General features: G+C 40.2%; 1 protein-coding gene across 1 annotated transcript in view; it reads left to right on the top strand.

The window, feature by feature from the left end:
- Positions 1 to 22,651, top strand: part of tgfb2 (transforming growth factor, beta 2) — a 38,753-nt gene extending 16,102 nt beyond the window's left edge. Inside the window, exons 2-7 of the mRNA XM_007251800.4 lie at positions 11,419 to 11,582; positions 15,443 to 15,575; positions 16,831 to 16,941; positions 17,752 to 17,890; positions 18,018 to 18,171; positions 18,891 to 22,651. Of these exons, the coding sequence (XP_007251862.2) occupies positions 11,419 to 11,582; positions 15,443 to 15,575; positions 16,831 to 16,941; positions 17,752 to 17,890; positions 18,018 to 18,171; positions 18,891 to 19,049 (860 nt within the window). The 3' untranslated portion in view covers positions 19,050 to 22,651. The remainder of the gene's footprint in view (positions 1 to 11,418; positions 11,583 to 15,442; positions 15,576 to 16,830; positions 16,942 to 17,751; positions 17,891 to 18,017; positions 18,172 to 18,890) is intronic.
- The last annotated feature ends 3,477 nt before the right edge of the window (positions 22,652 to 26,128 follow it).

The raw sequence follows: 26,128 nt of genomic DNA, 5'->3' as shown, positions 1-26,128 counted from the left end.
GTGATGAGTCTCACTTTTGTCTTGTCTTGGAGACGAATCTGTATGTGGAAGCAATTCCGGATCTACTTTTGTACTTTATTACAGGCAGCTCAGTGTTACATTAATAAGGTCCTGTAATCAGTGGCCCTACCTTTTCTGAATGCACAATCCAGTGTGCTGCTCCAACAGGACGATGCTCATACTCATACTGCTTTGCCTTAAAGAAACAGATATTATGCCATGGCCAGCTGCATCGCCAGACCTAGTGCTGATTAAAAATATGTGAAATGCTATTTGACATGCTATTAACACTTTATCCCTAGTGCAGGAACCTCTACAATTCCAGTGTGAGATGTGTTATGCATTATTTATGCATTACACACTATAAATATGATCTAGTGTTGCCCATGTCATTCAAATTTTTCCTCCATTGGTGTGAGTAACTCCATCTGAGTGCCATCTCATCTCCCCATTAAATACCCATCTGCATAACTCTGCATTTCAACCATGGGAGACTAAAAGGCCTGCATAGCAACAGCAGTTATATCTGCATGCTCAAGGACAGTCAGAGAGACAGTGGCGTCACAGAGAAAGCAGGTCAGCCTCCAAGCCCACACACTCCTTTTCCACAGGCAGGACATTCTGGAGTGATTCCACGGCACAGGAAACAGCGTTGGGGTCATCGGGGCAGCATAGGACACAGGCAGCGAATTCCTGGCCCTGCTCTGGGACGGTTGTTTGCCAGAACAAATGTCCATTTAATGTAATCCGTCCGAAATGCACGTCCTGTTTAGGGTAAACAGCTCCTCCGCTAGTATGCATGTAATCTGCAGGCAAACAAACATTATCTCATAGCCTCATGTGTGTTTGTGTGTACGCACATAGCTGAGAGGACACCGGGGTGAGCTGAGGCGACGCTGGAGATGCGCTGGCCGGGAGATGGTTGAGTGTGAGATAGTGGTGGCTGGCTCTCAACAGGCCGAGCACAGATCTACTGCTGCTGCTGCCTCTCACTGCTGCATACAGGCCTCCAGGCCAACAAGGAAGAGGAGGGAACGGCATGTGTGTGTGTATGTGTGTGTGTGTGTGTGTGTGTGTGTTAGCCTTCCCCTTCAGGAAGGAAGCTCGTGTTTGATGGCTGTGAGTACAAGTTTCCTCCTGTTCATCACAAGTGCAGCTCACTCAGGAAGCCATTCAGGGTCTATTAGCCAAATGTTTGTAATGGCCTGAGATGGAGTGATTTATGAAAGAGAGCGTGAAGAGAGGGCATGTGCAGATGCTGGTATGTTCTACATGTGTAAACTTGAAATAATTATTCCCAGTGCCTTGGCACCTCCACAAATTTGCGTGATGGCGACTGTGCAGAACTGCAAATGGCTTAGGTATATCCTATTTCCCGAGAAACATCTGAAAGACTTCAGGCACATGGGCTCAATGTGAGCAGAGTGAATTCCACAGAGAAACTAAAAAAAAAAAAAACATCATCCAATTCTGAAATGAAAGTGCAATAAAATGCTTCTTTGGAGAATTGCCATAGAACGGAACTTGATACCGATACTGGGTTGTACAGTACAATGAAACGCTGTTAGTATGGTGATATTTAGACATTAGTGCAAAGATAGACATTAGTGCATTAGATGCATAGACAGAAAGTACAATAAACAGCAGACAATAAATTCAAGAAATACAAGCATGTACAAGGGGCAGGACAAAATATTGATATTGTGATATATTGTTTCTTATTCATTTGCAATATGTTATCGATATATGGTATCAAGTTTACATTTTTTAAAGAAACATAGGCACTCTATAGTCCCTAACACTTGCACCCATTACTCTATGTGGTCCCGCTAATCAAATTAATAGGAAAAACCTGAGGTATTTGCTTATTTACAAGTTTTGTATCCTCTTCAGTAATACAGATGCCAGTATCTCAGAGAACTGTCTTGCGATAAATATATATAAAATCGCAGAATCACAGTAACATGAGCATAATGATTATTGTGGTCAACATATTGTTATATGCTCTGTGATGTATATGTATGATTAAGGTGCAGCTATTACTGAGTGTTGAATTACTATATTATTCAATTATTAACTGTAATCAACTCGCAGTAGTGAAGAGTTTTTTAAATAGAAATATTAATCTATTAAAATAATAAAATAGATAAGAACTAGAATCACATCACATCACAGCTGCAGCACTGTTGATGATAATGCCTTTTTTAATGTATTTCCGGTACACGTGACACTTTGTGACATATTGAGGAATGTTAAATGCAGAAAAACATTGATAAACATTATCAGGCCTTGCCATGAGCATGCTGACCATTATTTGACCGCACAATACAACATCTCACAACGTATACCTGTATGGGCATTCCCAAGCTGTCCCCTGATGTAACACATCATGTTATGCCGGTGTAATAATATTGTGCAGCAGATGAACAATCCAGCTGTAACAAACACAGTTCCTTTAAAGACAATTATTTTAGAGTATACCTGCATCAAAAAGTGTAATAAGGCAATGTAAACCATTAATTAAAAGTTAATTAATAGTTTAACTACAAATTGAAAGAAAGTGTGATTAATAAAGTGATATAGGTGAAAATTCTACATAACACAGTAATAAAATAACACTCACACTATAAATAGTTCCCTTTGTGGTTAAAAACAGCCTTCAGGGTGAATCATGAGAAGTATCTGCCCATAGTTCTGATGTAATGTTGTGTTGTGTGTAACAACAAGCAACCTGAGCAAGCAGCAAGCGCTCTACACCCTGCCAGCTACAGAGCGCTGGGTTTGATAACAATTAGTGCAGGGCTGTATGACCTTACATCAATATAATGATTATTAAAGATTTTACTTTAATTATGATGAATGCACGACTATTATTTAATAAACAGTTGCCCAGTCAGTTTTGTCACATGACAACACACTCAGCAGGATGTTTATTCCGAGATTTCTTGTTAATCATTATTTTGTTTTATTCCCAGAATCTTTCTTGTAGAAATATCTCAGGAATATCACAAATATCAGAACTTTGTAGTTCAGACCTGTGCCTAAGGCTGCAGGACATCTGTCTTAATATCTCACACTATACTATATCATGATTCCATGCGCATTATTGCCTAATTACTGCTCACAATTGGCAAATAAAGCAAATATGGGGACATGAAAAGATAACCTAAATCATAGTCAGTCAAGGCCATATGGAACTAAACTGAATCCAATCTGATGCTTTGAAAAAGCATGCTAAACTATTCCAGCTGACATCGCTGACAACCCTGTAATTTGCTACAAGTATAAGGTTGTACTGTATCTAAGATAGGCCCTGAGCTATACTTTTAGACAGGTAAAACATGCAGAGTGTCAAAGCACTTATTATCACATTATCTCAATGCTCATCTGAATACTAGGGAGATTCTGAGTTAAAAATCCAGTTTACAAATGTAATGCTATAAAAATAAGTCCAGTTTACAAATGTAATGCTATAAAAATAAGTCCAGTTTACAAATGTAAAGCAATAAGTTAGGACTGCACGATATTGAAAAATTTCACATTGCAAATATTCTTTTTTCGCTGATATATATATCGCGATATTAAACAATGCAGGGCCCATGACATCAGCAGCCCCGCCCCCACCCGCACGTTGTCTCGCGTCTGGACAGATCAAGAGCTTAGTCAGCATCCAGCACTTAAAACCTGAGGAAAACAGCAAAACAACAGTAACCGGCCCTTTTATTTAGGCATCTAAATGGCTTTTAAAAAGATAAAAAGAGCAATTTTTCCTCGGATTAAAAGCGTAAATTCAGCTGTAACTGGAAATACCTACGCAAAACTGTGCTGTACTAAGGTGCACAGCTTTCGACACGTGTGTGTACCAGCACGTGCCCAACCATGTGGATGGAGGCCATGCGGTTACCTCGTGTTTACTCCTGACCCCCCCCCCAGGCTGCGGCCGCCTGTCACTCACACAGACACAGAGACAGCACTGTGTATCCACTTCTTGTGTCAAGAATCAAAACATAGTGATGACGATGCTTAAACAGTATATTTTGCAGCCCTACTGTAAGTCTTTACAGTATGTACTTAAATCACTGTAAGGCAGTGTGCTGTTATTCACTACTAGCACTTCACTAGAATTCATATGCACTTCAGAGCTGTTTCCAGATCTGTAGATTGACTATAAATCCAGTCTTGTTTATGTGAAGTCTTAGTTTCTTCTTATAAAGACGTTAATTAAAGAAGACACTGGCATGTCCCGGGGCCTCAGCCAGTGTGAGAATATGAGCTTCTGAGGACTTCTGAAAGATCTTTTCTTCTCTTCTTTCTCTTCCTTCTCTTCTTCTTTATGGTATGTTTTGTTTTTATGCCACATGACAGCACGAGCCACCCCACTGTAGCGTGAGCTCACTGATACATGTGACATCACTGCAGTATTCCTAATCCTGCTTTGAGAGCGAGTGTGTGTTCAGCCCACAGCGGCGCCAGTTGTGGTGGATCATTTTCATGTCACGTTCGTATAAATCAGCGGTAGCGTGGTTTGACTCTGCTCTTTGCTACTGAACCTCAGTAAATCGGTGGTTTGCTTACTGAGTCAGCCCAAATTCCCCAGCGGATTGAAGTGCGACAGGAAAATCGTGGTATATTAAGATTAGAGGTCTCATCATCTGTGCGCGTGTGCGTGCGCGTGTGACGTAATTTGTGTGTAAACACACAATGGTGTGTGTTCACCGCAGCGGTGAGGCTTTGCTGAGGCGGCTCTCGGCTAAAAGCCTCCAGTGTGGAGCCGAGCACAGCGGAGTCATTCATAGAGGCAGGATGCTCGGGAGAAGTTTATGTAAACTGTGCTCCTTACACTGGCCCACTGCAAGTTTGAAGTGTGACTTTTTTTCACTTGATGGATGGGAAGGAAGCTAGCGAGAGCTCCGTTAGTCTTGGCCCATCTGTCCTCTGGGTCATACAGTGAAAAGTTAGTATTGGCTCCCTGTCACTGTGATCGTCCATGAGAAGAGAGAGAGAAAGAGAGAGAGAGAGGGAAAGAGAAGAGCCTGTCACAATAACTACTTTTTTTGGCTAAAATATTATCCTAGTATTAAATTCAATAAACAATATCATCATCCTTTTAAGATAAATATAAGATATTACGCATATTATGTTGGTATCAGTGGATCAGAATCAGCAGGGCTGCTGGAGTTTTTAACTACTGTCTTCTCACTGTGTACTTTTTTAGACAGAGTGCTAGCTCTGTCGCTGTTCAGTGATTATTGTATATTTGGTCTGTAGCCTGCGTGTTTACCATGGTAAAACAAGCTATGTGGGACGAATCACTAGCTATTACCTGGCTAACTGTTAACGGCTAGCTGTAAATGCTAATGCTGCTGCACCAAGCCTTAGTGGTAATCTGTAAATCTAAGCTTACTGTAAATAAACGGAAGCACTTTACTCACCCAAACAAACAGTTTTCCGGAGAGAAATCTGTGTAGATTAATATCCAGCACTCGTTTTTTTTTTTAAGAATTACAGTTACAGTTTTGTTTACTTAACTTACCTTAGCTTTACTGGTCTTGCCCACCAGCAATGAGACCTACTGAATTAGAAGGAAAACATGGCAACACCCCTGTTCCTTACTAATGTCGCATAATATGCCTTATAATTCGATGTATGAAAATAGACCAGAAAATTGACGTTTATTGATCGAGCGCCTTATAATCCAATGCACCCTATAGTGCGAAAATACAGTTGATGGAGAGTCAGAGACAGAAGCTCATCTGTTGCTGCAACACAGTTTGTGTTGATCATCCTCTAGTCTTTCTTCAGCTATCACACTGAGGTGTTTAAAAACTCCAGCAGCACTGCTGTGTCTGATTCAGTTATGCCAGCACAATATACACTAACACACCATGTCAGTGTCACTGACCCACCCAAATTATAATAGCTGCCTGTGGTGATGCTGTGGGATCCAGAGCATTAAAGACAGAATACATGGAGGATAATAAAGTATGTAGAGAAATAGATACAGCGCTCCAGCCTGTAATTATAGAGCTACAATGTGTGATCAGTTGAGCTGAAAAATTGATATTGGAGGAGGTAGTCATAAAGTTATGCTTGATCAATGTATGGGTTTGTTGTTCACATTAGTAAGCTCACCTTGCTTATATTAACACAAAGGGCAATACTTAGGTCAATATCTAGCAAAAATTATTGAGTTGTGTACATATATTGTAGAATTAGTCTGACTAAGCAAAGGCCTGAGATTGAGACATGATTCTTGATTAGGTCTTGGCAGCTGTGACAACTTGTAAAAGATTGTAAGCAGCTTAAACTCCAGTAATTCCAGTAACCTGTAATATCAGCTGTTCCTATTTAATGTCTTTCAATTAAAATGGCCAGTTATACGGTACTGTGCAAAAAAGACCACCCTTCATTTATTTCCTTTCCAGTCATTAAGTTAATCAGATTTAAGAACAGAAAGTCCTTCTTTCAGGAGGTAATTCTTAAGAGCTTAGATATATGATACTTACACAAAGAAGAATAAAGTCTTTCACTCTTGCTTCTAATCTGATAAAAAAATAAATCCACAGGTGTGTCTGTCCATCATTCCACCTTGAGGTACAGGCTTAACTCTCCAGTTCTGAAAAAAAATATTATTTTATTAAATGTCATGTTGACTGGGAAATAATTGAATAAACGGTCTTCAAGGCATTCTTGGCATTTGATGAGCTTTTATCAGTTGTTTCTTATTTTTTATTTATTTTTAAAAGGATGTTAGATGTTAGTAATAATAGTTTGATGTTTTACCAGATTACTAATTCAGACTTGACATGATTATGTAAGATACTAACGGTCAGACCATAGGCCTGTATGATATATATTGTATTGTATTACTTTTTTGTTGTGGGCCAGAAGGAGAAATATATGTGCAGTCACGGGCCACAGACTCAAAAAACAATAAAACAAATAATGAAATATACTACTCATTCTCGCCACATATATAGACTCTTTGGTCCGTTTTCTGCACTACAGGTGCGCATCTCGCCGCATATATAGACTCTTTGGTCCGTTTTCTGCGCTACAGGTGTGCATCTCGCCACATATATAGACTCTTTGGTCCGTTTTCTGCGCTACAGGTGCGCATCTCGCCGCATATATAGACTCTTTGGTCCGTTTTCTGCGCTACAGGTGTGCATCTCACCACATATATAGACTCTTTGGTCCGTTTTCTGCGCTACAGGTGCGCATCTCACCACATATATAGACTCTTTGGTCCGTTTTCTGCGCTACAGGTGCGCATCTCGCCGCATATATAGACTCTTTGGTCCGTTTTCTGCGCTACAGGTGCGCATCTCGCCGCATATATAGACTCTTTGGTCCGTTTTCTGCGCTACAGGTGTGCATCTCACCACATATATAGACTCTTTGGTCCGTTTTCTGCGCTACAGGTGTGCATCTCGCCGCATATATAGACTCTTTGGTCCGTTTTCTGCGCTACAGGTGCGCATCTCGCCGCATATATAGAATCTTCGGTCCATTTTCTGCGCTACAGGTGCGCATCTCGCCGCATATATAGACTCTTTGGTCCGTTTTCTGCGCTACAGGTGCGCATCTCACCGCATATATAGAATCTTCGGTCCATTTTCTGCGCTACAGGTGCGCATCTCGCCGCATATATAGACTCTTTGGTCCGTTTTCTGCGCTACAGGTGTGCATCTCGCCGCATATATAGACTCTTCGGTCCATTTTCTGCGCTACAGGTGCGCATCTCGCCGCATATATAGACTCTTTGGTCCGTTTTCTGCGCTACAGGTGCGCATCTCGCCGCATATATAGACTCTTTGGTCTGTTTTCTGCGCTACAAGTGCGCATTCTCGCCGCATATATAGACTCTTTGGTCCGTTTTGTGCGCTACAGGTGCTCATCTCGCCGCATATATAGACTCTTTGGTCCGTTTTCTGACACCCAGCGTTCAAATTTTGAATCTCACATTCTAAAAACCTGCGGGCCAAATTTCATTTTATTTCTAAAATACCTCGCGAAAACCACTCCAAAAAAGAAAACGGGCCGCAAATGGCCCGCGGGCCGTAGTTTGGACACCCCTGTTTTAATAGGTGTTGTGCCAAATTGGACTTCATTCGAGTGCGCACTCATCATGCAGCTGAATGAGCATGACATATTACTATCAGATTCATTTTATTGTTGTTATAATAAATAAGGGTTAATCTACAGTTACAGAAGATATAGAAAATACCTATATATGCATGATGAATCAGATTTCAGAACAACGCTTTTTCTTCCTCTATTGTTTTTTGAGTGTTGATTGTTTGGCTCAACTTCATATAATTCATACAAAATTCCAAACCTCTTTAAAAAAGTATTTTCTTACTGCAAACAACACACACCACAGTTTGGTCAGGCCAGATTTGGTCTTTTAGTATGAACCGTGTTTCACAATCTTTTACACTTGCCTTTTAAGTCAAAATCCAAAGTCTGAAGCAAACAGACTTGGATGGGAAAGTACTATATGAGAATGATCATTATGTATAATTATGTATTGTATATTCTGGGGGTTTTGTCAATATTGGTATGGTAACTAGGCATCAGTATTAGCTAATATTATAAAATATGTAAGGCCCTCTTCTATGTACATAAAAATCCATTTAGTTGGACTCCATTTGGTTTTCAGCACTACTACACATCAACCTAAATGACATGGTGACAAAATACCACAAACCAAAGCAGTAAGAACAAACCATGCATTACCTCAGGAAATGCTGTCCAGTGCATTCTTGACAGTTCAGGCATCACACTCCGCGCTGGTTGCGGATTACAGTCGACTATCAAATGTCTCCGTCTGGCTCATCACCCACGCACTCGTTTTTGAAGTAGAAGTTGGTAAATAGCTTTTCTTGAAGACCTTGGTTGTCCTTTCAGTCATGCTGGCTCTCAGAGCAGCTGTTAAGCATTTTTTTTTCGCTTTCCTCTGGACGGACGTCCTGCTTGTGTAGGCTCTTTAAACAAACCACCGCAGCTCCCTAATCCCTGGCTTCTGCGCACCCTAACAGCCATCAATTTAGGGCTTCGGGCTTTGTCCGACACCACTGAGCAGGCTCCTACTAAGCCCACACAACCATGCGCATGGTTTCTTTCAGGCCCAGCATGCTAAGCACATTCAGCTCACACATGGTTTAGGGACACACATGTTGTGGTTTGAGTAGAATCACGCCGCATGTCAGTTCAGGGTGGTTTTGCTGAGGGTAAACGGCAGTATGAACTCGGGGCAATGCAACTCAATTGCAAGTCAATTTAGTCCATTTATAGGCTAATATAAGAATGTAAGGTGTTGAGGTGAGGTTTATCAATATATATTATTGATAGTTGATATGGGTGTCAAGCTGATATCAGCAGAAAATTCTGGATTAGGTATAGGATAAGGAAAACATGAGTAAATCTGACCCAACCCTGTAATAAAACTAGCCTGAAACTAGCACATGATCAAACTGTGTGACTGTGTCATGTTGTTACTGTAAATGGGTATTTTCACACTGTGAAAGTTTAAGGATACAGAAATATCAGGGTTCCTCATCTCCAGGAACCTTTTTAAATAAATTTTATATGGTTACTTATGGAACAGTATTATACAGCATGGTCTGACACATCTAACCATTTACAGTTACTGTTACTAAACCTGTCAGAAAAATAGAGAAATTTAACAACCCAAGAGAATATCTAGGGTTCTTGTAAAAACTCCTTAAGGGGAGCCCAAAGAGCTTTTGTTGGATTGTTTTGATTTTCAAGAGGTTTTTTTTTTACAAGTTTTAACATTATTGCCTAATTTAAATTGTCATCAACTGACCATCCAACACTTGTGACAGCAGTTTTAAAGATAAGTGAATTACAGTTAGCAAGAGTTATATATCAACATCAAAAGAAAAAGTGGTATGGTGCTATCTCTATTAAAATGACATTGGGGCTGCACAATACATATTTTCAATCATTTTAATTATATTATACTTTTTAATACTGTAAGATGTTAGATGGCATTTTCAAGAAACTTAAAATGTTTTCAAATGGTTTTCTGAAGGTGCTCTGATCAAAACCCAAAGAACATTCTGGATTTTTGTCTGATTAATGCAGGGAAATCTTTTATCCTGTCACCAGGGTCATCTCAGCAAATACTATTTGGTTGGTGAAACATATTTTAAACTTTTATTTTGACACTTTTGGTTTGAAGAATGTTCAGTGTGTCTTGTAATTGCGGGGTTGTGCATGTGCTGGGCACGTGCCTATGTTGACAGTTTTCTGCCAAGATAGCAATGAACACCTGACTGTTGACTTCTGCCTAGGTTGTATTCAGTCAGTGGTGCACCTTATCTGAACACACCTCGTTTTGAGACCACTACTTCCATTTTTGTAGATATATTTACAAGCACTGTTGCTGTTTAAACAACGCAACGACTGTTGGCTGGGTGTAAGATAGCAATGTGCATCAGCGCACCACATTTTAGGGTGTAAGATAGGGCCCTATGTGTTAGTTGTTTAGTTGTTAGTTGTTTTTTTCCACAATGATAGTGGTTGCCCAGCTGGGAAGGCAGTGTAAGAAACATTTGAATAACATTGTGATGCAAACCATAATTACATGTCACATGGTTTTTAGACAGATTCTCTGTTAGATAAAATAGTATAGTATTACATGTCCTTAGTTCTATTCGAGAATAGTCTATCTTGTAAAAAGTTAGTTTTTTTTTTCTCTTGATTGTTCACACCTAGATTGCATGGTATTAAATATCTATATTTTCAGAGAGGAGCAGTATATTGCTCCATCGTGTACATGGCCCTGTCAGAGCAGCACACAGCAGTCGCACATGGTTTAGAGCATTACGTGAGTGCTGCTGTACTACTGGGCTCATACAGGCGCCATATGGAGTGGGGCCTTCTCTCCTCCAGCTGCCTCTGATTTGTTTACAAAAACATCTGATTTGGAGGGGTTTATTTATGGTACACAGGATATCACGACCTGTTCATTAGCCTCTGTCGAAAAAAGTCCTTATTCTAGGCCTAATGTGTCATGTCATAATATCTGTGTAACATCACATCTTACTGTTTACTTTCCAGTTCCTTCTGATATAAACTCAGATGTTATGAATCAGGAAATCCAACATGGATTCCAACATCCTCTAAGTAACCCCCGTTTGAATAACTGATGAGATATGCACTGCAGGTGTAATCCAGAGGTCTTCTGGAACGCTCCGAGCTGTCCACCATATGGCTCCCTCTATAACCCCGATCGTTTGGCAGCGGTTTCTGATCACTGGTGGAAGAGCTCTGCCAAAAGCTGAAAAACAGTTATTGTCTTGATATTGTTTGACATCTTCAAACCCACACATCCAATGACAAAAGCTTTGATTACTAATAACAGGGCTTCTCTGTGTCTCGCAGATTCCATCCCTCCGAACCACTACAACCCTTACTTCAGACGGCTCAGGTTTGATGTGAGCCCCATGGAGAAGAACGCCTCCAACCTGGTGAAAGCTGAGCTGAGGATCTTCAGGCTGCAGAACCCCAAGGCCCGTGTGCCTGAGCAGCGCATTGAGCTTTATCAGGTGACTCATCAGCATTGGTTCATCAGTTAGTTTACCATGTAGTCATGTATAACTATAATGGGGATACATTTTTCATTCCATTTCTCATACATACCCTTACGTCTTGTTTTTGAGTGCCGGGTGAGCGAAATCCTCACTTTAAGAAATGGAACAGCCCTTCATTATCAAAGAACCTGATTCATTATCAAATAAATAAATGAATAAAAAAGAACTCTGTAGTTTAGAGTTCTGTAAATGCCAGTCCCTTTAGTGACAACAGAGACGACCTTCATATTGGACTTTATTTCAATTTAGATTATTGCAGAGAGGGGAGAATGCGACAATTTATTGTTCATTTATTATCGTCCACATCTATATTTTCTTCATTAAAAATTAAAATAACTATTGAATTATTTGTATAGTTTAATGTAGTGTAAATGTACAATGGTCCTTTTCTTCGTAACAAGCATAAAAATATGTCACTAATAGTGTTTCTTGGTAGGTAGCTAGCTAGCTAAAGTTCCTATTCCACCTTAAATCACACAGCAGCCTTAAGTGCCACAATGTAACTGCTGCTATACTATTTAATGAGGAATGGGAACTTATGGGATACATTTGTGGGGTTCTTTGGCAAATTGCACAATTATCGTGTTGGTGAACTCTTCTTTACAAACTCTCAAGTCAAATTTCTCATGTAGCCCTAACACTTTTCTTAACCCTAATCCAAACAACAAACCGACTAGTATTCATTATCATCCATTTCAATTCCTTTATGATAGAGAGATAAAGTTAGCTAATCGCTAGCTCCTTTTGCTAATTTTTCCATTCCACCTTTAATCATGTGACAGCCTTAGATTTCAGAAGGTAACTGCTGTAGCATTTAAGGTGAAACGGTTAAACCACTACTTAAGATTTTGTACTGTTTGTTGTAAATAAAAAAAGGGTCGTAATACATTAACACTATATTAAAGTAAGTTAAGGAAATAGTTATCGTAATTTGTAACAAAGAAAAAAATTTACATTTGTCGGTTTCTTTGGACGCATGCACAGCTATCTTGACGCCAATTGTGTTTTCTCAACACCCTCAGTTTGGTGTGTCCCTAAGTGGTAAGGGCAAAGGCGTAAAATGGGATTGGGCCCAACTCTGCCCTTTCCAGCCTCTGCTATGGTCTTATCCCAATTACATGTAGCTCCGCCTCTCTGGAATTACTTACTGTCTGCACCTGTGTCTTGTTTATCTGTGAATATATAGTTCTTGTCATTCACTCGTCCCTCGTGTAGCATCTGCTTGCTCAATGGCGTCACGGTCTGTGGATGGGAGGAGGGTGTGCTGTGCCTTCTGAGGGATCCGATCCCAACGTGTTTGCATCTAGACTCGTTAGCATTGCCAAGGTTTATCAGGTTGGCTGGGAGCTTTTGTATGATTTGTGATCCCTCCCTTTTGCTCTCCCTTTTTCACGTTCAGTGTCCCCTTATTACTCTCGCTCTCATTCCGTCCGTGTTCATTTATTTGCATAGAGGGGCCTGTAGGCTGCAGCAGGTGGGCCGGCCCATCGATCAGCTCTCTCTTTATGTGTGTGTGGAGGGAAATGTGTGCGGAATGCTGTGTTGTGATTTAGAGTGTGGAGGGTCTTGGGGGCTGAGTGAAAAGCCCACTGCTGTCGGGTTCCCACCTGCCTCTTGCCCCTCTCTGGCCCTCTCCCCACAGTGCTGTTTATGTCCAGAGGCGGCCATGACAGGTGCATTAAACACTGGCTAAGCTGGGATTTACTCTCGCTAACACACAGATGATGATGATGTATGTAGTACAGAAGTGCAAAGAGAGAGCATTTATTCCAGGCTCCAATTCCCTCACTGATGCAGGCCTGTGTGATGCTTATTCATCCCAAAAGTTGTTCTCTCAGTGAAGAACATATTTTAGATTGTCTTGTTCTGGATGCAATAAAATAGAAAAGAATAGAGGGTCGATCTTAAATTTAACTAGTTTATATTTGAGATGTTCAGTTGAGGCCTTGGGGATGATAACAGAAATCAAATTACTATTTCCAGATTTACACTAGCATGCCATACAACGCAAGTTATAGGATAGTATGTAAGTGTTATCTCAAAGAACAGTTTGGGCCTGCACATAGAGGTCAACCTAAATGAGGTTATTGTTATTGGCAAGGCAACACAAATTATCGGATAATTTGAGTGAGATTTGATGGTGGTTTGATAGCGGGAGTCAGATAAATGGGACAATTCATATTTAAAGCTGATCAGGCATTTAACATTACTTGATGCACAGTCTAATTTGTGTGTATCAGGAATATGTCATGGGAGACTTTGCCACATATAGTGGTCAGCACAGAAGCATGTAATGATCGTGGCAGGCAAAGTCTGGCTAGAACTGTCCATGCAAACGAACAAGCAGCTCTAGCAGAAATCACATTCAGTGCAGGAGACCCCACCACCAAATCCCACAGGTCAATGCAGCGTTCTTTAGCGTTCATGCGACATGGCAAAAGTCATGGGACAGGAACTAGCCTCATGTCCCATGACTTTTGCCTTGTCCCATGTCAGTCAGCTGTATAGATTTGATCAGTAATTTAAATGATGGATATTTAATAATAATGAATGATAGCAAACTGTTATGGTTCTTTATTATCTATCTGATCTTTCTATTTGTTTTTATTTGTCTTTATTGGCATCGACACTGAAAGATACACATATGAAAGGCACTGTCATGTTGTTCTTAGCATAGAATGCCTCTTGGGGCTTGGGTGTATCTTAGTGATGTAAACAGGCAGGGCAATTAATAACTGAACACAAAAATATTTAATACAAATGCCCTTAATATTTGGCAACCAAAATTATGTGATCGAAATGGCAAAAAAAAAAAAGTATTTTTGCATTTTCTGTGCCAAACTTGAAAAAAACATACAATATTATTCATACCAAACAGTATTGTGCTGGTATGTTTGTTGGGATGTTAAATAAAAAATAAACTGTACAAAGGATGACAAAAATATGTTATTATCTATGCAGTGTAATTAAAGATAAATCATTTTTAAAAAATCAAAGAAAAGCTGAAATAAAAAATATTCTGTATTCAGCCAGTTTCAGTTCAGGCTAAAACATTTCATTTCAATGCATCCCTAATTTTATTTCTTTATTTCTTATAAAGGTATGATTTATTTTTTTATTAAATATCACACGCTTTAGAACAACCTTAGAAAGCAGGTTATTTTTGGTTTTTATTTGGCTTTTTATTAAATGTTTCTAATCCCTGGGTGGAACCAAACTTCATATGCCAAAGTTCAGCTGTTACATAAGTGTAAAGTAGGAGGCCCTTATTTCTCCTGCAGTAGCCTGTAGCTGTGGGCTCCTCAGGCCTCCGGTGTCCTCTGTCTGCCTCTGAGACCCAGTGTAAACCTCATGTCTCACGTTTGCCATGGAGGCGAGGTGAGGCCGGCTCAGCTTCTCTCAGTGTTGCAGACTGTGCAGTGTTTTACACATTAAGGAGTGCGTGGTCCAACGTAAACATGCAGCCATGAAGGACAGAGCAATAACAGCGTGCTCCGGCCAGCATCTGTTTCCGCCAGCGCAGCTCCTCCGAGCTTTTTTCCCAGACCTGGCTAATCGATCAGGGTGTCTGCGAGGGGAGGGGAAGGAGTGGACGAGGATGGGGATGGAGGGGGTGGAGGATGCATATGGGGCCAGGGGGGGCCTTCAACAGACCTGTGTGGCTGTATAACCGGGTTTTTAACTGCTGGGCAGAGGGCCAGCCTAAATCGTCTATGCACTGGGACACTGCGGGAGGGGGAAAGGAAAGAGGGGTTGGAGAGGGTCTGGAGGCTGTGAGCTATGGGTGCTGAACCACTTCCTGTTCCTCCCATTAGATCCTGGCCCACAAGGACCTGACTTCGCCCACACAGCGCTACATCGACAGCAAGGTGGTGCGGACCAACACGGAGGGCGAGTGGCTGTCGTTTGATGTGACGGAGGCGGTCAGCGAATGGCTTCTACACAGAGGTACAAAAATATATATTTTTTGGTGTTCAGCAATATTCACTAATTTATTTATAATGTACAGACAATAAATGTAATTCAGGCTTTGAGCCACTGATAAAAGTACGCACTTGTATACACATGCATTTCTGGACAAGCTGAAATATAAACACGCATCACGTGAAGTGTAGGAAACATGTGGAATGATGTTGTAGAGTAATATTAAAAGATCTTACATAAATATGGCTTTGAATATGAGCATTATGCTGTTTCCCCAAGACGTCCTGCTCACTTCAATGTTACACAGTGGAGGTAGCAGCATGCAGAATCTGTAGTATCAACTATATCTTCTATGTTACAAGTCGCAATGATTTTAAAGCTGTGATTTATAGCTTTTGTGTAAAGGGCTAATGCTACATAATGTTACAAAGAATATGTAGCCCAGTAGGCCAATAGCAGTGCTAATTTATTGCTGACAAAGCCCAGATAGTCTCATTAACTTGTTAACAAGTTTTGTTGAAAGAGCCTTTACTGCATACTGTACAGAGATTATCATTTAAAAAAATATTCATCAAGTTGATTAGTTGGGCCAGGTTTGCTCCATCTGTTACCTATGGAATGATTTAGGAAGTTGAGAATGACGTGAGGTGGTGATCATCCAATATCCTGACCTCCTGAACTCTCTTGTCGCTACTGAATGCAAATGCAATTAAATTCTCAAATCAAATCAAATGCTCCAAAAAATGTAAGAAACAATATTTCCTGGACAGTAGAGACAATTACTCCAACAAAAGCATGATAAACTCATTGAGAAACTTTTAAGAAACTCTTGACTTTATAAGAAACACTGTATGAGCAGGTGCCCCACTACTTTAGTCCCTAGAGTTAATAGTCAGAACAGAAGAAAGCTCCTTATATATCCTGCCTAAATAAAAAGAAGCCTAGACAATCTGTCTGAAAAATAAGCTCAATATCCCATGCATGCACACCTCATTGCCTTAATAACAAATGGGGAGCATTAGGAGTGTATGTAGTGCCAGAGAGAGAGAGAGAGCAGCGAGTGCACCGAGAGTTAGTCAGCATTGTTTGCTATGATGAATGCGGCAGTGTGAAGACTGGTGGCTGTGCCTCCCCAGGGCTGAGGAGAGCACAAGAGTGGGAGTGAGCTATCACTGTCTTACTCACCCTGCGTCCCGCGCCAGCTCTGGGGTGAGCTCATCGATCTGCAGTAGATTAGCTGACCTGACTTCTCTTTTCCCCTCTCCTTCTCTCCCCCCAGACAGAAACAGTGGATTCAAGATCAGCCTGCACTGTCCCTGCTGTACGTTTGTGCCGTCAAATAATTACATCATCCCAAACAAGAGCGAGGAGTTGGAGGCCCGCTTTGCAGGTGGGTTGGGGTGTGGGAATGGATGCGTGTTAAGCGGAGGGGGAAATGAGGAAAATTCACCATTTGTTTCCTTCAGAGTTCAATTGGTTTTCATATGCTTTGTTATTTATAAGCTACAGAGACTTTTGCAGATGCTCTGTGTTTTCTGCACGTTCATATTTCACAACGGCAAGTCTAATCTCATAAATCCACTGATGCACTGATCTAGACAATTGTGATAATGATAAAAATTGCTAGGGATGTCCCAATCCATTTTTGTTTTCCTTCCTGATCTAGTCTGAGTACCTTAATGCAGAGTATCGACAGATACTGATCCAATTGAATGACTGTACTAGTTCTGTAAATAATACAGTTATGTAGTTTTGGTAGGATTTCAGGTAGGTAATATCTTTTTTTTTTTTTTTCAGTTTATATAATGTGATAATTTGGACATATTTCCCTTTGTTTATTAGCATAAGTATGAAGAGTTTATTTGCAAAATCAAATAAACACACCTTTGTCCGTTTTTGCCAATAAAATCCTATTATTAATTTTATTTCTTATTTTAATAGTATATAAAAAGGTTCAGTATAATTTGTTCTGTGTTGTTTATTGATGTAAAATATCAAGCATATCAAGCATTTTTGTTGTTTTTATTTTCATTTCATTACTAACCAAACTATTGTTAAAACATAAAGACAGCACAGGACTGTATTTTAGGTGCCATTGGCATTCAAAGCACTAGAACCACAAATTATGTTTTGTTTTTTCACAGTAAAATCATTACAGGAGAATTCTGAGAATACTATATGTATGATATGTGTTTTACAGGGATTGATGATAGCATCTCTGGTGTAGGTAAAAAGCGTCGCCCGCACTTGTTGCTCATGCTGCTTCCTTCCTACCGCCTGGAGTCCCAGCACAAGAGCCACAGACAGAAACGAGCTTTGGATGCTGCTTTCTGCTCCAGGTCAGCTTCCTTGTAGTCTCTGTTTTACTCCAAGAAAAGTATATTTCAGAAAGGCTTCCTTTTTGCCATCACCCCAGGCTTCTTTCGTACATCTGAACCCTCATAAATCAGCTGTTGCATTCCACAGGAATGTCCAGGACAACTGCTGCCTGCGCTCGCTCTACATCGATTTCAAGAGGGACCTGGGATGGAGGTGGATCCATGAGCCAAAAGGCTACAATGCCAACTTCTGTGCCGGAGCATGTCCTTATCTCTGGAGTGCAGACACTCAACATAGCAAGGTGAGAAGAACTGCGAGAAGACTCGAGACTAAAGTAAATGTAAAAAGATGACAGTTGGCATTTTACATTGTACATTTTGCTGACTAGTTTATTGGCAGTGTAGTTAGAGCAGTGGTTATTTGAATTGGCTTTAACACACCTAGTTCACTAGTTCATTCATTGGATCAAGTGCTTTGTGAGCAGAGAAAACTTGAGAACATGTAGGACATTTTATGATTGGAAACCACAATGTTTGAGACTATAGCTAATCTGTTTCTATGCACGCACCTTAGCCAATATATTAACATATTTATGTGGGCACAGATTAGAAAAGCAGGTTTGGGACCAAAATAAAATTTGTGTAAAACCATGAGTGTAGGAGAAAGTATTTCCCAGACAACATACCCATGTTTCCAACTGGGAACCAGAAGGGTTTGTCCATATTGGCCCAACAAATTGAAGTTCATCAATGTCCCTGATCAAACCAAGAGGAGTTAAGGTGAGCCATAACTAAGGCAGGGTGATATGGATAATATTTAATGACATTTACATGATACACAATATTAATTGCAATATATCGAGCCAACCAGCTCCCAGTAACATCACATGTCCAAATCCAACAAGAGCCTATGCCCACCTAATACCTACCAGAAACCCACCTAGCCCATGTTCAACCTATGTATAACTGGGGTGTAACTCCATTCAGTTGAGTCAACTTTGTCTTCTCTGTTCTCTCTCAGGTCCTTGGTCTATATAACACCATAAATCCAGAAGCGTCGGCCTCTCCATGCTGTGTATCCCAAGACTTGGAGCCTCTTACTATCCTTTACTTCATTGGCAAGACTCCCAAAATTGAGCAGCTTTCCAACATGATCGTCAAGTCCTGCAAATGCAGCTAGGAACTGGCTACAGCTGCACAAAGACATCCACACACACAAACACACACATATACGCATACACATGCACACACAAACACGCACACATTCATACATACACACAATAATTTAAATTCAGTCACAAACGGCTCACGCAGGTATAGAAAGCACTGTGCAGGCAGGGTACCATGGAATATAAATCAATGTATTCCTATAACCAGCAAATGCATTCAAACAAAGGATACCCAGGCATGCATGCAGAGCCATTGCCTTGCACTTGTGTACAGTATATGCGGGTGTGGGTATGTGTGTGTGTGTGTGTGTGTGCTGGGAAAAAAAAAATGGCCTCATAAGCACGTCTCATCTCACACACTCGTATCACACCAGGACGTGAGCATGGAAAACACTGGAAGTACATGATGTGTCTACATGTGAAGTAGAAGAGAGAATCCCTCATTTCAGCAAGCAATTATGGAAAATCCCTTCTTTTTATTATTAATATTATTATTTCTTTCCTTTCTTTACCTGTGCGTCCCTCAGAACTGTAGAGATGTGTTGTTTTTTATTGTTTTCTTCTTATTTGAAAGCTGGATTTGGTTCTTTGGGGTCGTCGATGACCCTAGGACTATGAGCGACCATGTTCGTCCTGTTCTTCTGTCAAAAGGGACACAGAGAGAAAAAAGGAGGACTGAAAATAGCTTAGCTGAATGGAATATCAGGGCTTACCAAGAGGAGATCAAGACACTTCCACCGAGCAAGCTACACATCCAGCTTTGTGCTGAGTCACTGGCTGTGAACTACGACTGCAGCAGGTGTGAAGAATGCCTCGTAACGTGTTCAGTGTTTGGGTTTGTCGCATAAAAAAGGAAAAAAAGATCAACAAAGTTGCCTGTCGAGGAGCTCTGGAAGTGTGTGAATGAAGAGCCCTGGAAGTGGAGAAGGCATAGCCATGGAGAGAGTGGGAGTGATTGGTAAATACAGTGAAATGCAAGAGTTGACTTTGTTTATGCATCTTTAATACAAATCAGACCATAGAACATAATTGTATACACACCTGCCACAATTGGAAAACACTGACATACACACACACACACACACAAACACATACACATTCTAAAGGGCGGATTTCTTTTTGGGAAGGAGTTGAAGCACCAACAGCACATTTCAACACTTTTATTTAGGCCTCTTTTGGGATTTTTTTTTTTTGATCACCCCCTAAATCTGCTAGTGTTAAATCAACTCACAGGGTTCATTTAACTCTATCAGTGTTGACACTGTTTAACACTGGCTAATTTACTGTGTCAACTTACTATTAAATCAGTAAATGTGATTAGGTACACTTCATAATCTGATTTCTGCAGAGCATCTGTGTTTGTCAGTTATACAACTATTTTGTTTGCTTGAACTTGAGTAATCAGATAATGGGAAAACTCTGAGTTGGTAAAAAATCAATGAGTTAATAACTCAAGTGGGCTCAACATGAACATACACCAGCCAGAAAATGAAGATCATGACTGAGAAATCTGAGAATACAGTACCAATCAAAGGTTTGGACACACCCCTTCTCATTCTGTGTTTTTTATTATTTCTAAAGTACACATATGAAATTATGTAGTAAACCAAATATGTGTTTGTGCTCCACAATTCCCTGATCTAAACCTGATCAACTGAGATGGTGATTTGAGGTGATTTAGGATGAGCTGGAGCTTCACAGCATGAAGGAAAAGCAGCAACTACTGCTCAGCACCTCCAGAAACTCCTTCAAGACTCTGAGAAAACTATTCCAGGTGACTCTACCTCATGAAGACACTGAGATTAAAATACTAAGAATCACAAAGACCTATAAAACATATTTTGGTTTCTTAAGCACATTTTGTTTCCAATAATAACCTTAAAGTCTTCAATATTAAGTTTACTATGCAAAAAAAAAATAATCAAAGAAAGAAAGCACAGTGAATGAGAAGAGGTATATGCAGACTTTTGACAGGTACTGTATATGGACAGAGGAATATGATTAGCCAAGAGCTAAGCTCTCTTTATTGGATTTCTTATTCAGATTTTAGCTCAGTAATCATATTCCCCAGTCCATTAATACTTTTGACCAGACTATTCACAGATTTCTTGGTCTGTTTCTTGCATATGTAAAAAAGACCATGTTCATAGTGTACATGTGCACATGGACTGAGAAATACAATTGCTGAGCTAAAATCCAGATTCTTTGATCAGAGAGAGTATGCTGTTTACATGACTACTTGAATATACAGATAACTGCAGTCATTCACTTATAATCGGATTATGAAGTGCATGTAAACGCATTGTTGGGCAATCCTGTTACTCAATCCTGGTTTTGGAGACACCCTGTTACCACATATTGTATTGCTTATCCTTCCTCCAACAGATTGATTCTTGAAACTGATCATTTAATAAGTCCTACCAGTACTAGTGTCAGAGGTTGTGTAAAAGGGGAAAAGGATGCCTCTAGTACCATGAATAAAAAAAGACTGTTGTACTAATTTAATGATTAATGATCACATCTTTAGAGAGGTACCGAGAGCAGGGTCACAGCAGGTGATGAGGGGTAACAGAGAGATGGACGGGTGTCGTGTCAGATGAAGGGCAGGAGGACAGAAGAAGGATTTTGGAAAAGTGATGGAGAGCATGTAGACGTCTTGCATGATGTCTGCAACGTCTCGCTTTAATAATGGGGGTCAATAAGAGACGAGCACATCCAAGTGAGCCTGTTTTACAATGTGGCATCAGCATCAGCAGTGAGTGGGTTTAGAAGGCTACACTATTTGATTTACTGAAGCGCTGGAACAACCATGAACACAAAATACAGGCCATTAGAAAAAAATTGCGCCACACTCAAATCAAAGAACAGAGCCCTTATTTTATTTGTGTATTTGTGAGTTTGTTCCCCCTTTTCTGAGGAACAAAGATTCTTTCATACGATGAATTGCACTGACTGTATTTTACATCTACCTTTTTATTTGTAACTTTTGTTCATTTGTTTGTTTACTTCTTTGTTTTATAGTCATTGCTTTCCCCAAGTGTTAATTAAAAGTGTTAGGACAGGGCAGGGTGTGGCTTGTCGGTAGAAATCGCCCTGCTTTGAGACAGAAAACTGATAAAAAAAAAAGATCAGTGTAGAACCAATATTTCTCACCAACCCCCTATAATATGTAGGTGACACTACGCCACAGCCCCCCACCAAGCACCACATCCCCTGTTATAGCAATAGTGCCAGTGGACTTCCTTAGAACACGGGAAGTGGAAGGAGGCACCAGCGTTGTCACATTAGAGTAGGGGATAGGATCTTGTTAATCCCGTCCTCCCAGACAAACTCCCAGACAATCCACTCTTTGTTGAGTTTCTAATCCCAGAACTCTTGAGCCAGATAAGGAAGGGCTGTAGGACGCCTGGCTCAGACGTGGAGAGGTGTGGAGTCGAGCATGGACAGGCTGGGAGTCCTCAAGGACCAGATCAGTGACCTCTGTGTTAGAGCTGTTTATTTTTATGTTCGTTGTTTATGATGTTGATGATGTTGTTGACCCACTATGATGTATTGTAACACATTATTGTTGTGGTGCTCTAGTGGTAAATAAATTATTTAAGTTACAAGGGAAGGTGCTTCTACTTGTCTTTTTCATTACGTGCATAACATTCTGGGTTAAATAGAATACTTTCAAAATGCAATCTTGCAATATAGTGGGAAATGTATTATTAAATTAAAAAGCATATTTTCTAATGTGCAACAGCTTCATTTGGTTCTCATGATCAGTTAATATGTTTTCTAACTAACTAATGTCTACAAATATTCTACAGTTTGAATACTCCTATATTTTGTCACCTTTTTTCTAAAAAGTTTTTCATTTTGCCTTCGTCCCAGAAAAGATAGACACTTTTCTGGGTTGTGTTGATGTATGGCTTTATCGTCTTTGCACGAAACAGCTTTATCTTGCTTTTGTAGATTACAGCACAGTGCACTGTGTTCACAGACGATGATTTGTGGAAGTGCTTTTGAGCCCATGCATTTATTTTCAGTACAGAATCATGCCATCACCAACATCCAATCGTTGCAGGCAGGATTTTTCCATATTTTCTGTTTTTTTTTTTTAATAATATACTGCAGATTGTTGTTAATCCAAAGTCTCCACATCTTTAGTTTGAGGAACATTTGTTTTTTTGGTACCCAGTTATGTGAGTTAGTTGCAGATTGCTCCTAGTGCAGCTGTTTATTATTAGAACCTATTAGAACTTTCTTTACTAGCCGTTTGTTGTCTAGTCACAGCTTTTTTTTAAGATGAGTTGCTGATATTAATTTTAATGTTTTTCATGAAACTGATTTTCAACATTTCTATTGTAAATAAAATATTTGTTTACATGTGTTTGTATGTATTAACATTTACACAGTGTCCCAATGTATTTTTTATTTTTTTGCAATTGAGGTTGTATTTTTCTGAAAGGTAGAGAGGGGTGAGAGAGTGAGAGAAACAGTAAGTTGGAAGAATGCACAGGGAGAGACAAGAGGAAGAGGTGCACATTTATCAGTTCGCATTTTGGAATGATGCTTCCCTTCCTCCTCAGGAAGACAGAGAGTGGCCTGTGAAAGTATTATGTGGTGCGTTTCTGGGCAAGCGTTTGCATAAATAAAGACGGTGTGGTCCGTGCTCTGTGGCAGGCCAGAGGGACTGCAGAACCTAATATAGACTCTGGCTCCGCAACAGACAAATAGCCCGGCCAAAACAAATTCTACACATCGCAAATTGATTCATTATTTCAGCTTGGATAAGAAAAACGAGTCTGCTAATATATAAATGCAGAGTTCTAATATCACCAAAGTAAACGAGGAGAGGTCAGTGGAGGACCCAGAAATGCACTTCCGTTTACTTTTTCTTCTTCTGTTACACATACACAGATGAGCCTACATACACACACAACTGCCATATATACCCTTTCGCTTATTTGGAGGATCCTTTGATACAGTATATCCTCCAGTGGCCCCTCAGCTCTGGAGCCCTGCCAGCCTCATTAGCTCGGAGTTTGTGGTTCTTTATTTAGGAGCGAGGCTGAAGGCTGGAGTATGCTCTGGAGACTGTCAATGTGGAAGGGCATGCGCTTTGATTAAGTCCAAACTCTGCATTCTAGAGATAAATACTCTGCAAGCAGATGAGGTCACAAGTATAGGCTGTGTGAGACCTGTTGATTTTTACAGTTACTGGAAGCCCTGCCTCCTCCTGTCATTTTCAGGGACGCCATCAATAAGAGTTCTCCATAAGAGTACCAGTTAAATTCTTTACACTTAAAGTCTCATGTTTCAGTTTCTCAATTTCTAATCTGCATAACTGCAGTATTTAACTAGCATTAACATAGATTTCATAGTAGTTACCAAATAATGTAAAACGGATACCAAATGCTTAAACCTGAACTTAAGGGCCAATATAGGGACTCACTACCAAAACTACCTTTTTCATATTTTAGTTCTATAATAGTTGAGAAATAATGTTTATTAGCTATGAAGAAATATGCTTGTGGTCTGTAAATGGATTTATGTTATATGTTACTCACAGTCGTAACTACAACATACAGTATACAGTAAACTTTTGTATGCACGCTTCAGCTACCCTCAAGAAAAATGGACTCTGGGTTTAGTGAAACATGATAACAAGTATGATATTTGTCGAATAGCCCAGTTCCAATCACCCTTACTTTTAGCTGATGCTCCCAACAGGCTTACAAAGCTAAAGATATGGGCATACCATTACACTCAAAGTAGCTTCACACTTAAATGTGTAGAATTCTTTCTGAGAAACTGAAAAAATAAAAACAAACCATTTCTTTGGAAGAGCAATGCTATGCCCCTATCGCTAATAGTGTAAGTGTGTTCACATTCACACTGGATTTCTCCTTGAAGTTGCACCCTGTTGCTGATGCTATATAATAGGAAGCAGGTAAACAGGAGCATTCTGGCACCCTGCCTATTGTCAGGTATGGGCCTTTCAGAATTAAGCTGTGGAGCATTGGAACTATGCTCCAAACCTTCCACTACTGTTGGGACAGGTTGGGAAGTTTTGGACGAGGTGGGGTGTAGGTGATCATCCAACATCCTGACCTCTCTTACATTTTTCACAGTCACTGAATGCAATTAAACGGACAACAAATCAAAATCATTGCTGCAGCAAAATCAGGATAAATTAAGTAAAAGTAAAGAAGAAGTGTTACTACAGGGGATAGCCTGCGAATCACCTCGATGCTTACTCATAAGAGGCTTGGATTTGTATCCCTGTAAAAGCTGCTTTATGGCAGCATTTGTTGTAAAAAAAAAATGCTATATAAATAAAACTGAATTTAATTTAATTGAATTCAATAGTACACCTTGAGATCAAAATTTAGTAATCAGTCTATGGTGTGATGAGTTGAAGCTAAAGGCCTGTATGTGGGCCCTCCCTTCAATACCTCATTCTCATAACTATGTAACATACAGATTGCCTCTCTAGAAGTCAATCATCCAAATCATTTGCAGTAATTGCTAAATTATAGGCCTGCATGTGTTTTAAAGACTTTTTTTAACCACAGATGTCTAGCTGTCTGCTCGTCACTGAGGGAAAACTCTCTATAAAAGCAAAGAGAAAAGCTTTTGTAACGGTTTAATCAGCCTGTTTGAAATGGTTGGCATATGTGTCAGATAGGTAGACAAGTCAGTTCTGGGGCTTAGCTGTTTTGATAGGAGGCAGACTTTGAGCTGTCATTTCTGTGCTGGTTCTCACTCCACACCCTCCCTCTGCGCTCACGGGCTCTTCAGTTGCACTCTTCGGTGCGGCGCTCACACGCACAGGCCCATTACCCTCGGCCGGGGAAGATGAGGGGGATGGAGCGAGGTTTGGGGTGAAAGGGCTGGCAGTTCTGCGTGATCACAGCCGTTCAGGGGATTTGGTCATTCAGCTGCAGCTGCCTAAACACAACAATATGAAATCAGAAAGAGGCATTCGCAACAGTGATGTCAGCCCGCAGCAATGCAGGGAGCCCATTAGCACAGAGAAAAATGTAGAGATGACTTTTCAAAAGCTGTGTGTGTGTGTGTTTGTGTATGTTATGTGTGTGTG

The sequence above is a fragment of the Astyanax mexicanus genome, chromosome 6 (assembly GCF_023375975.1).
Source record: "Astyanax mexicanus isolate ESR-SI-001 chromosome 6, AstMex3_surface, whole genome shotgun sequence".
Lineage (NCBI taxonomy): Eukaryota > Metazoa > Chordata > Actinopteri > Characiformes > Acestrorhamphidae > Astyanax > Astyanax mexicanus.
The sequence above is the reverse complement of the archived record's forward strand: the minus strand, read 5'-3'. Positions and strand labels throughout refer to the sequence as shown.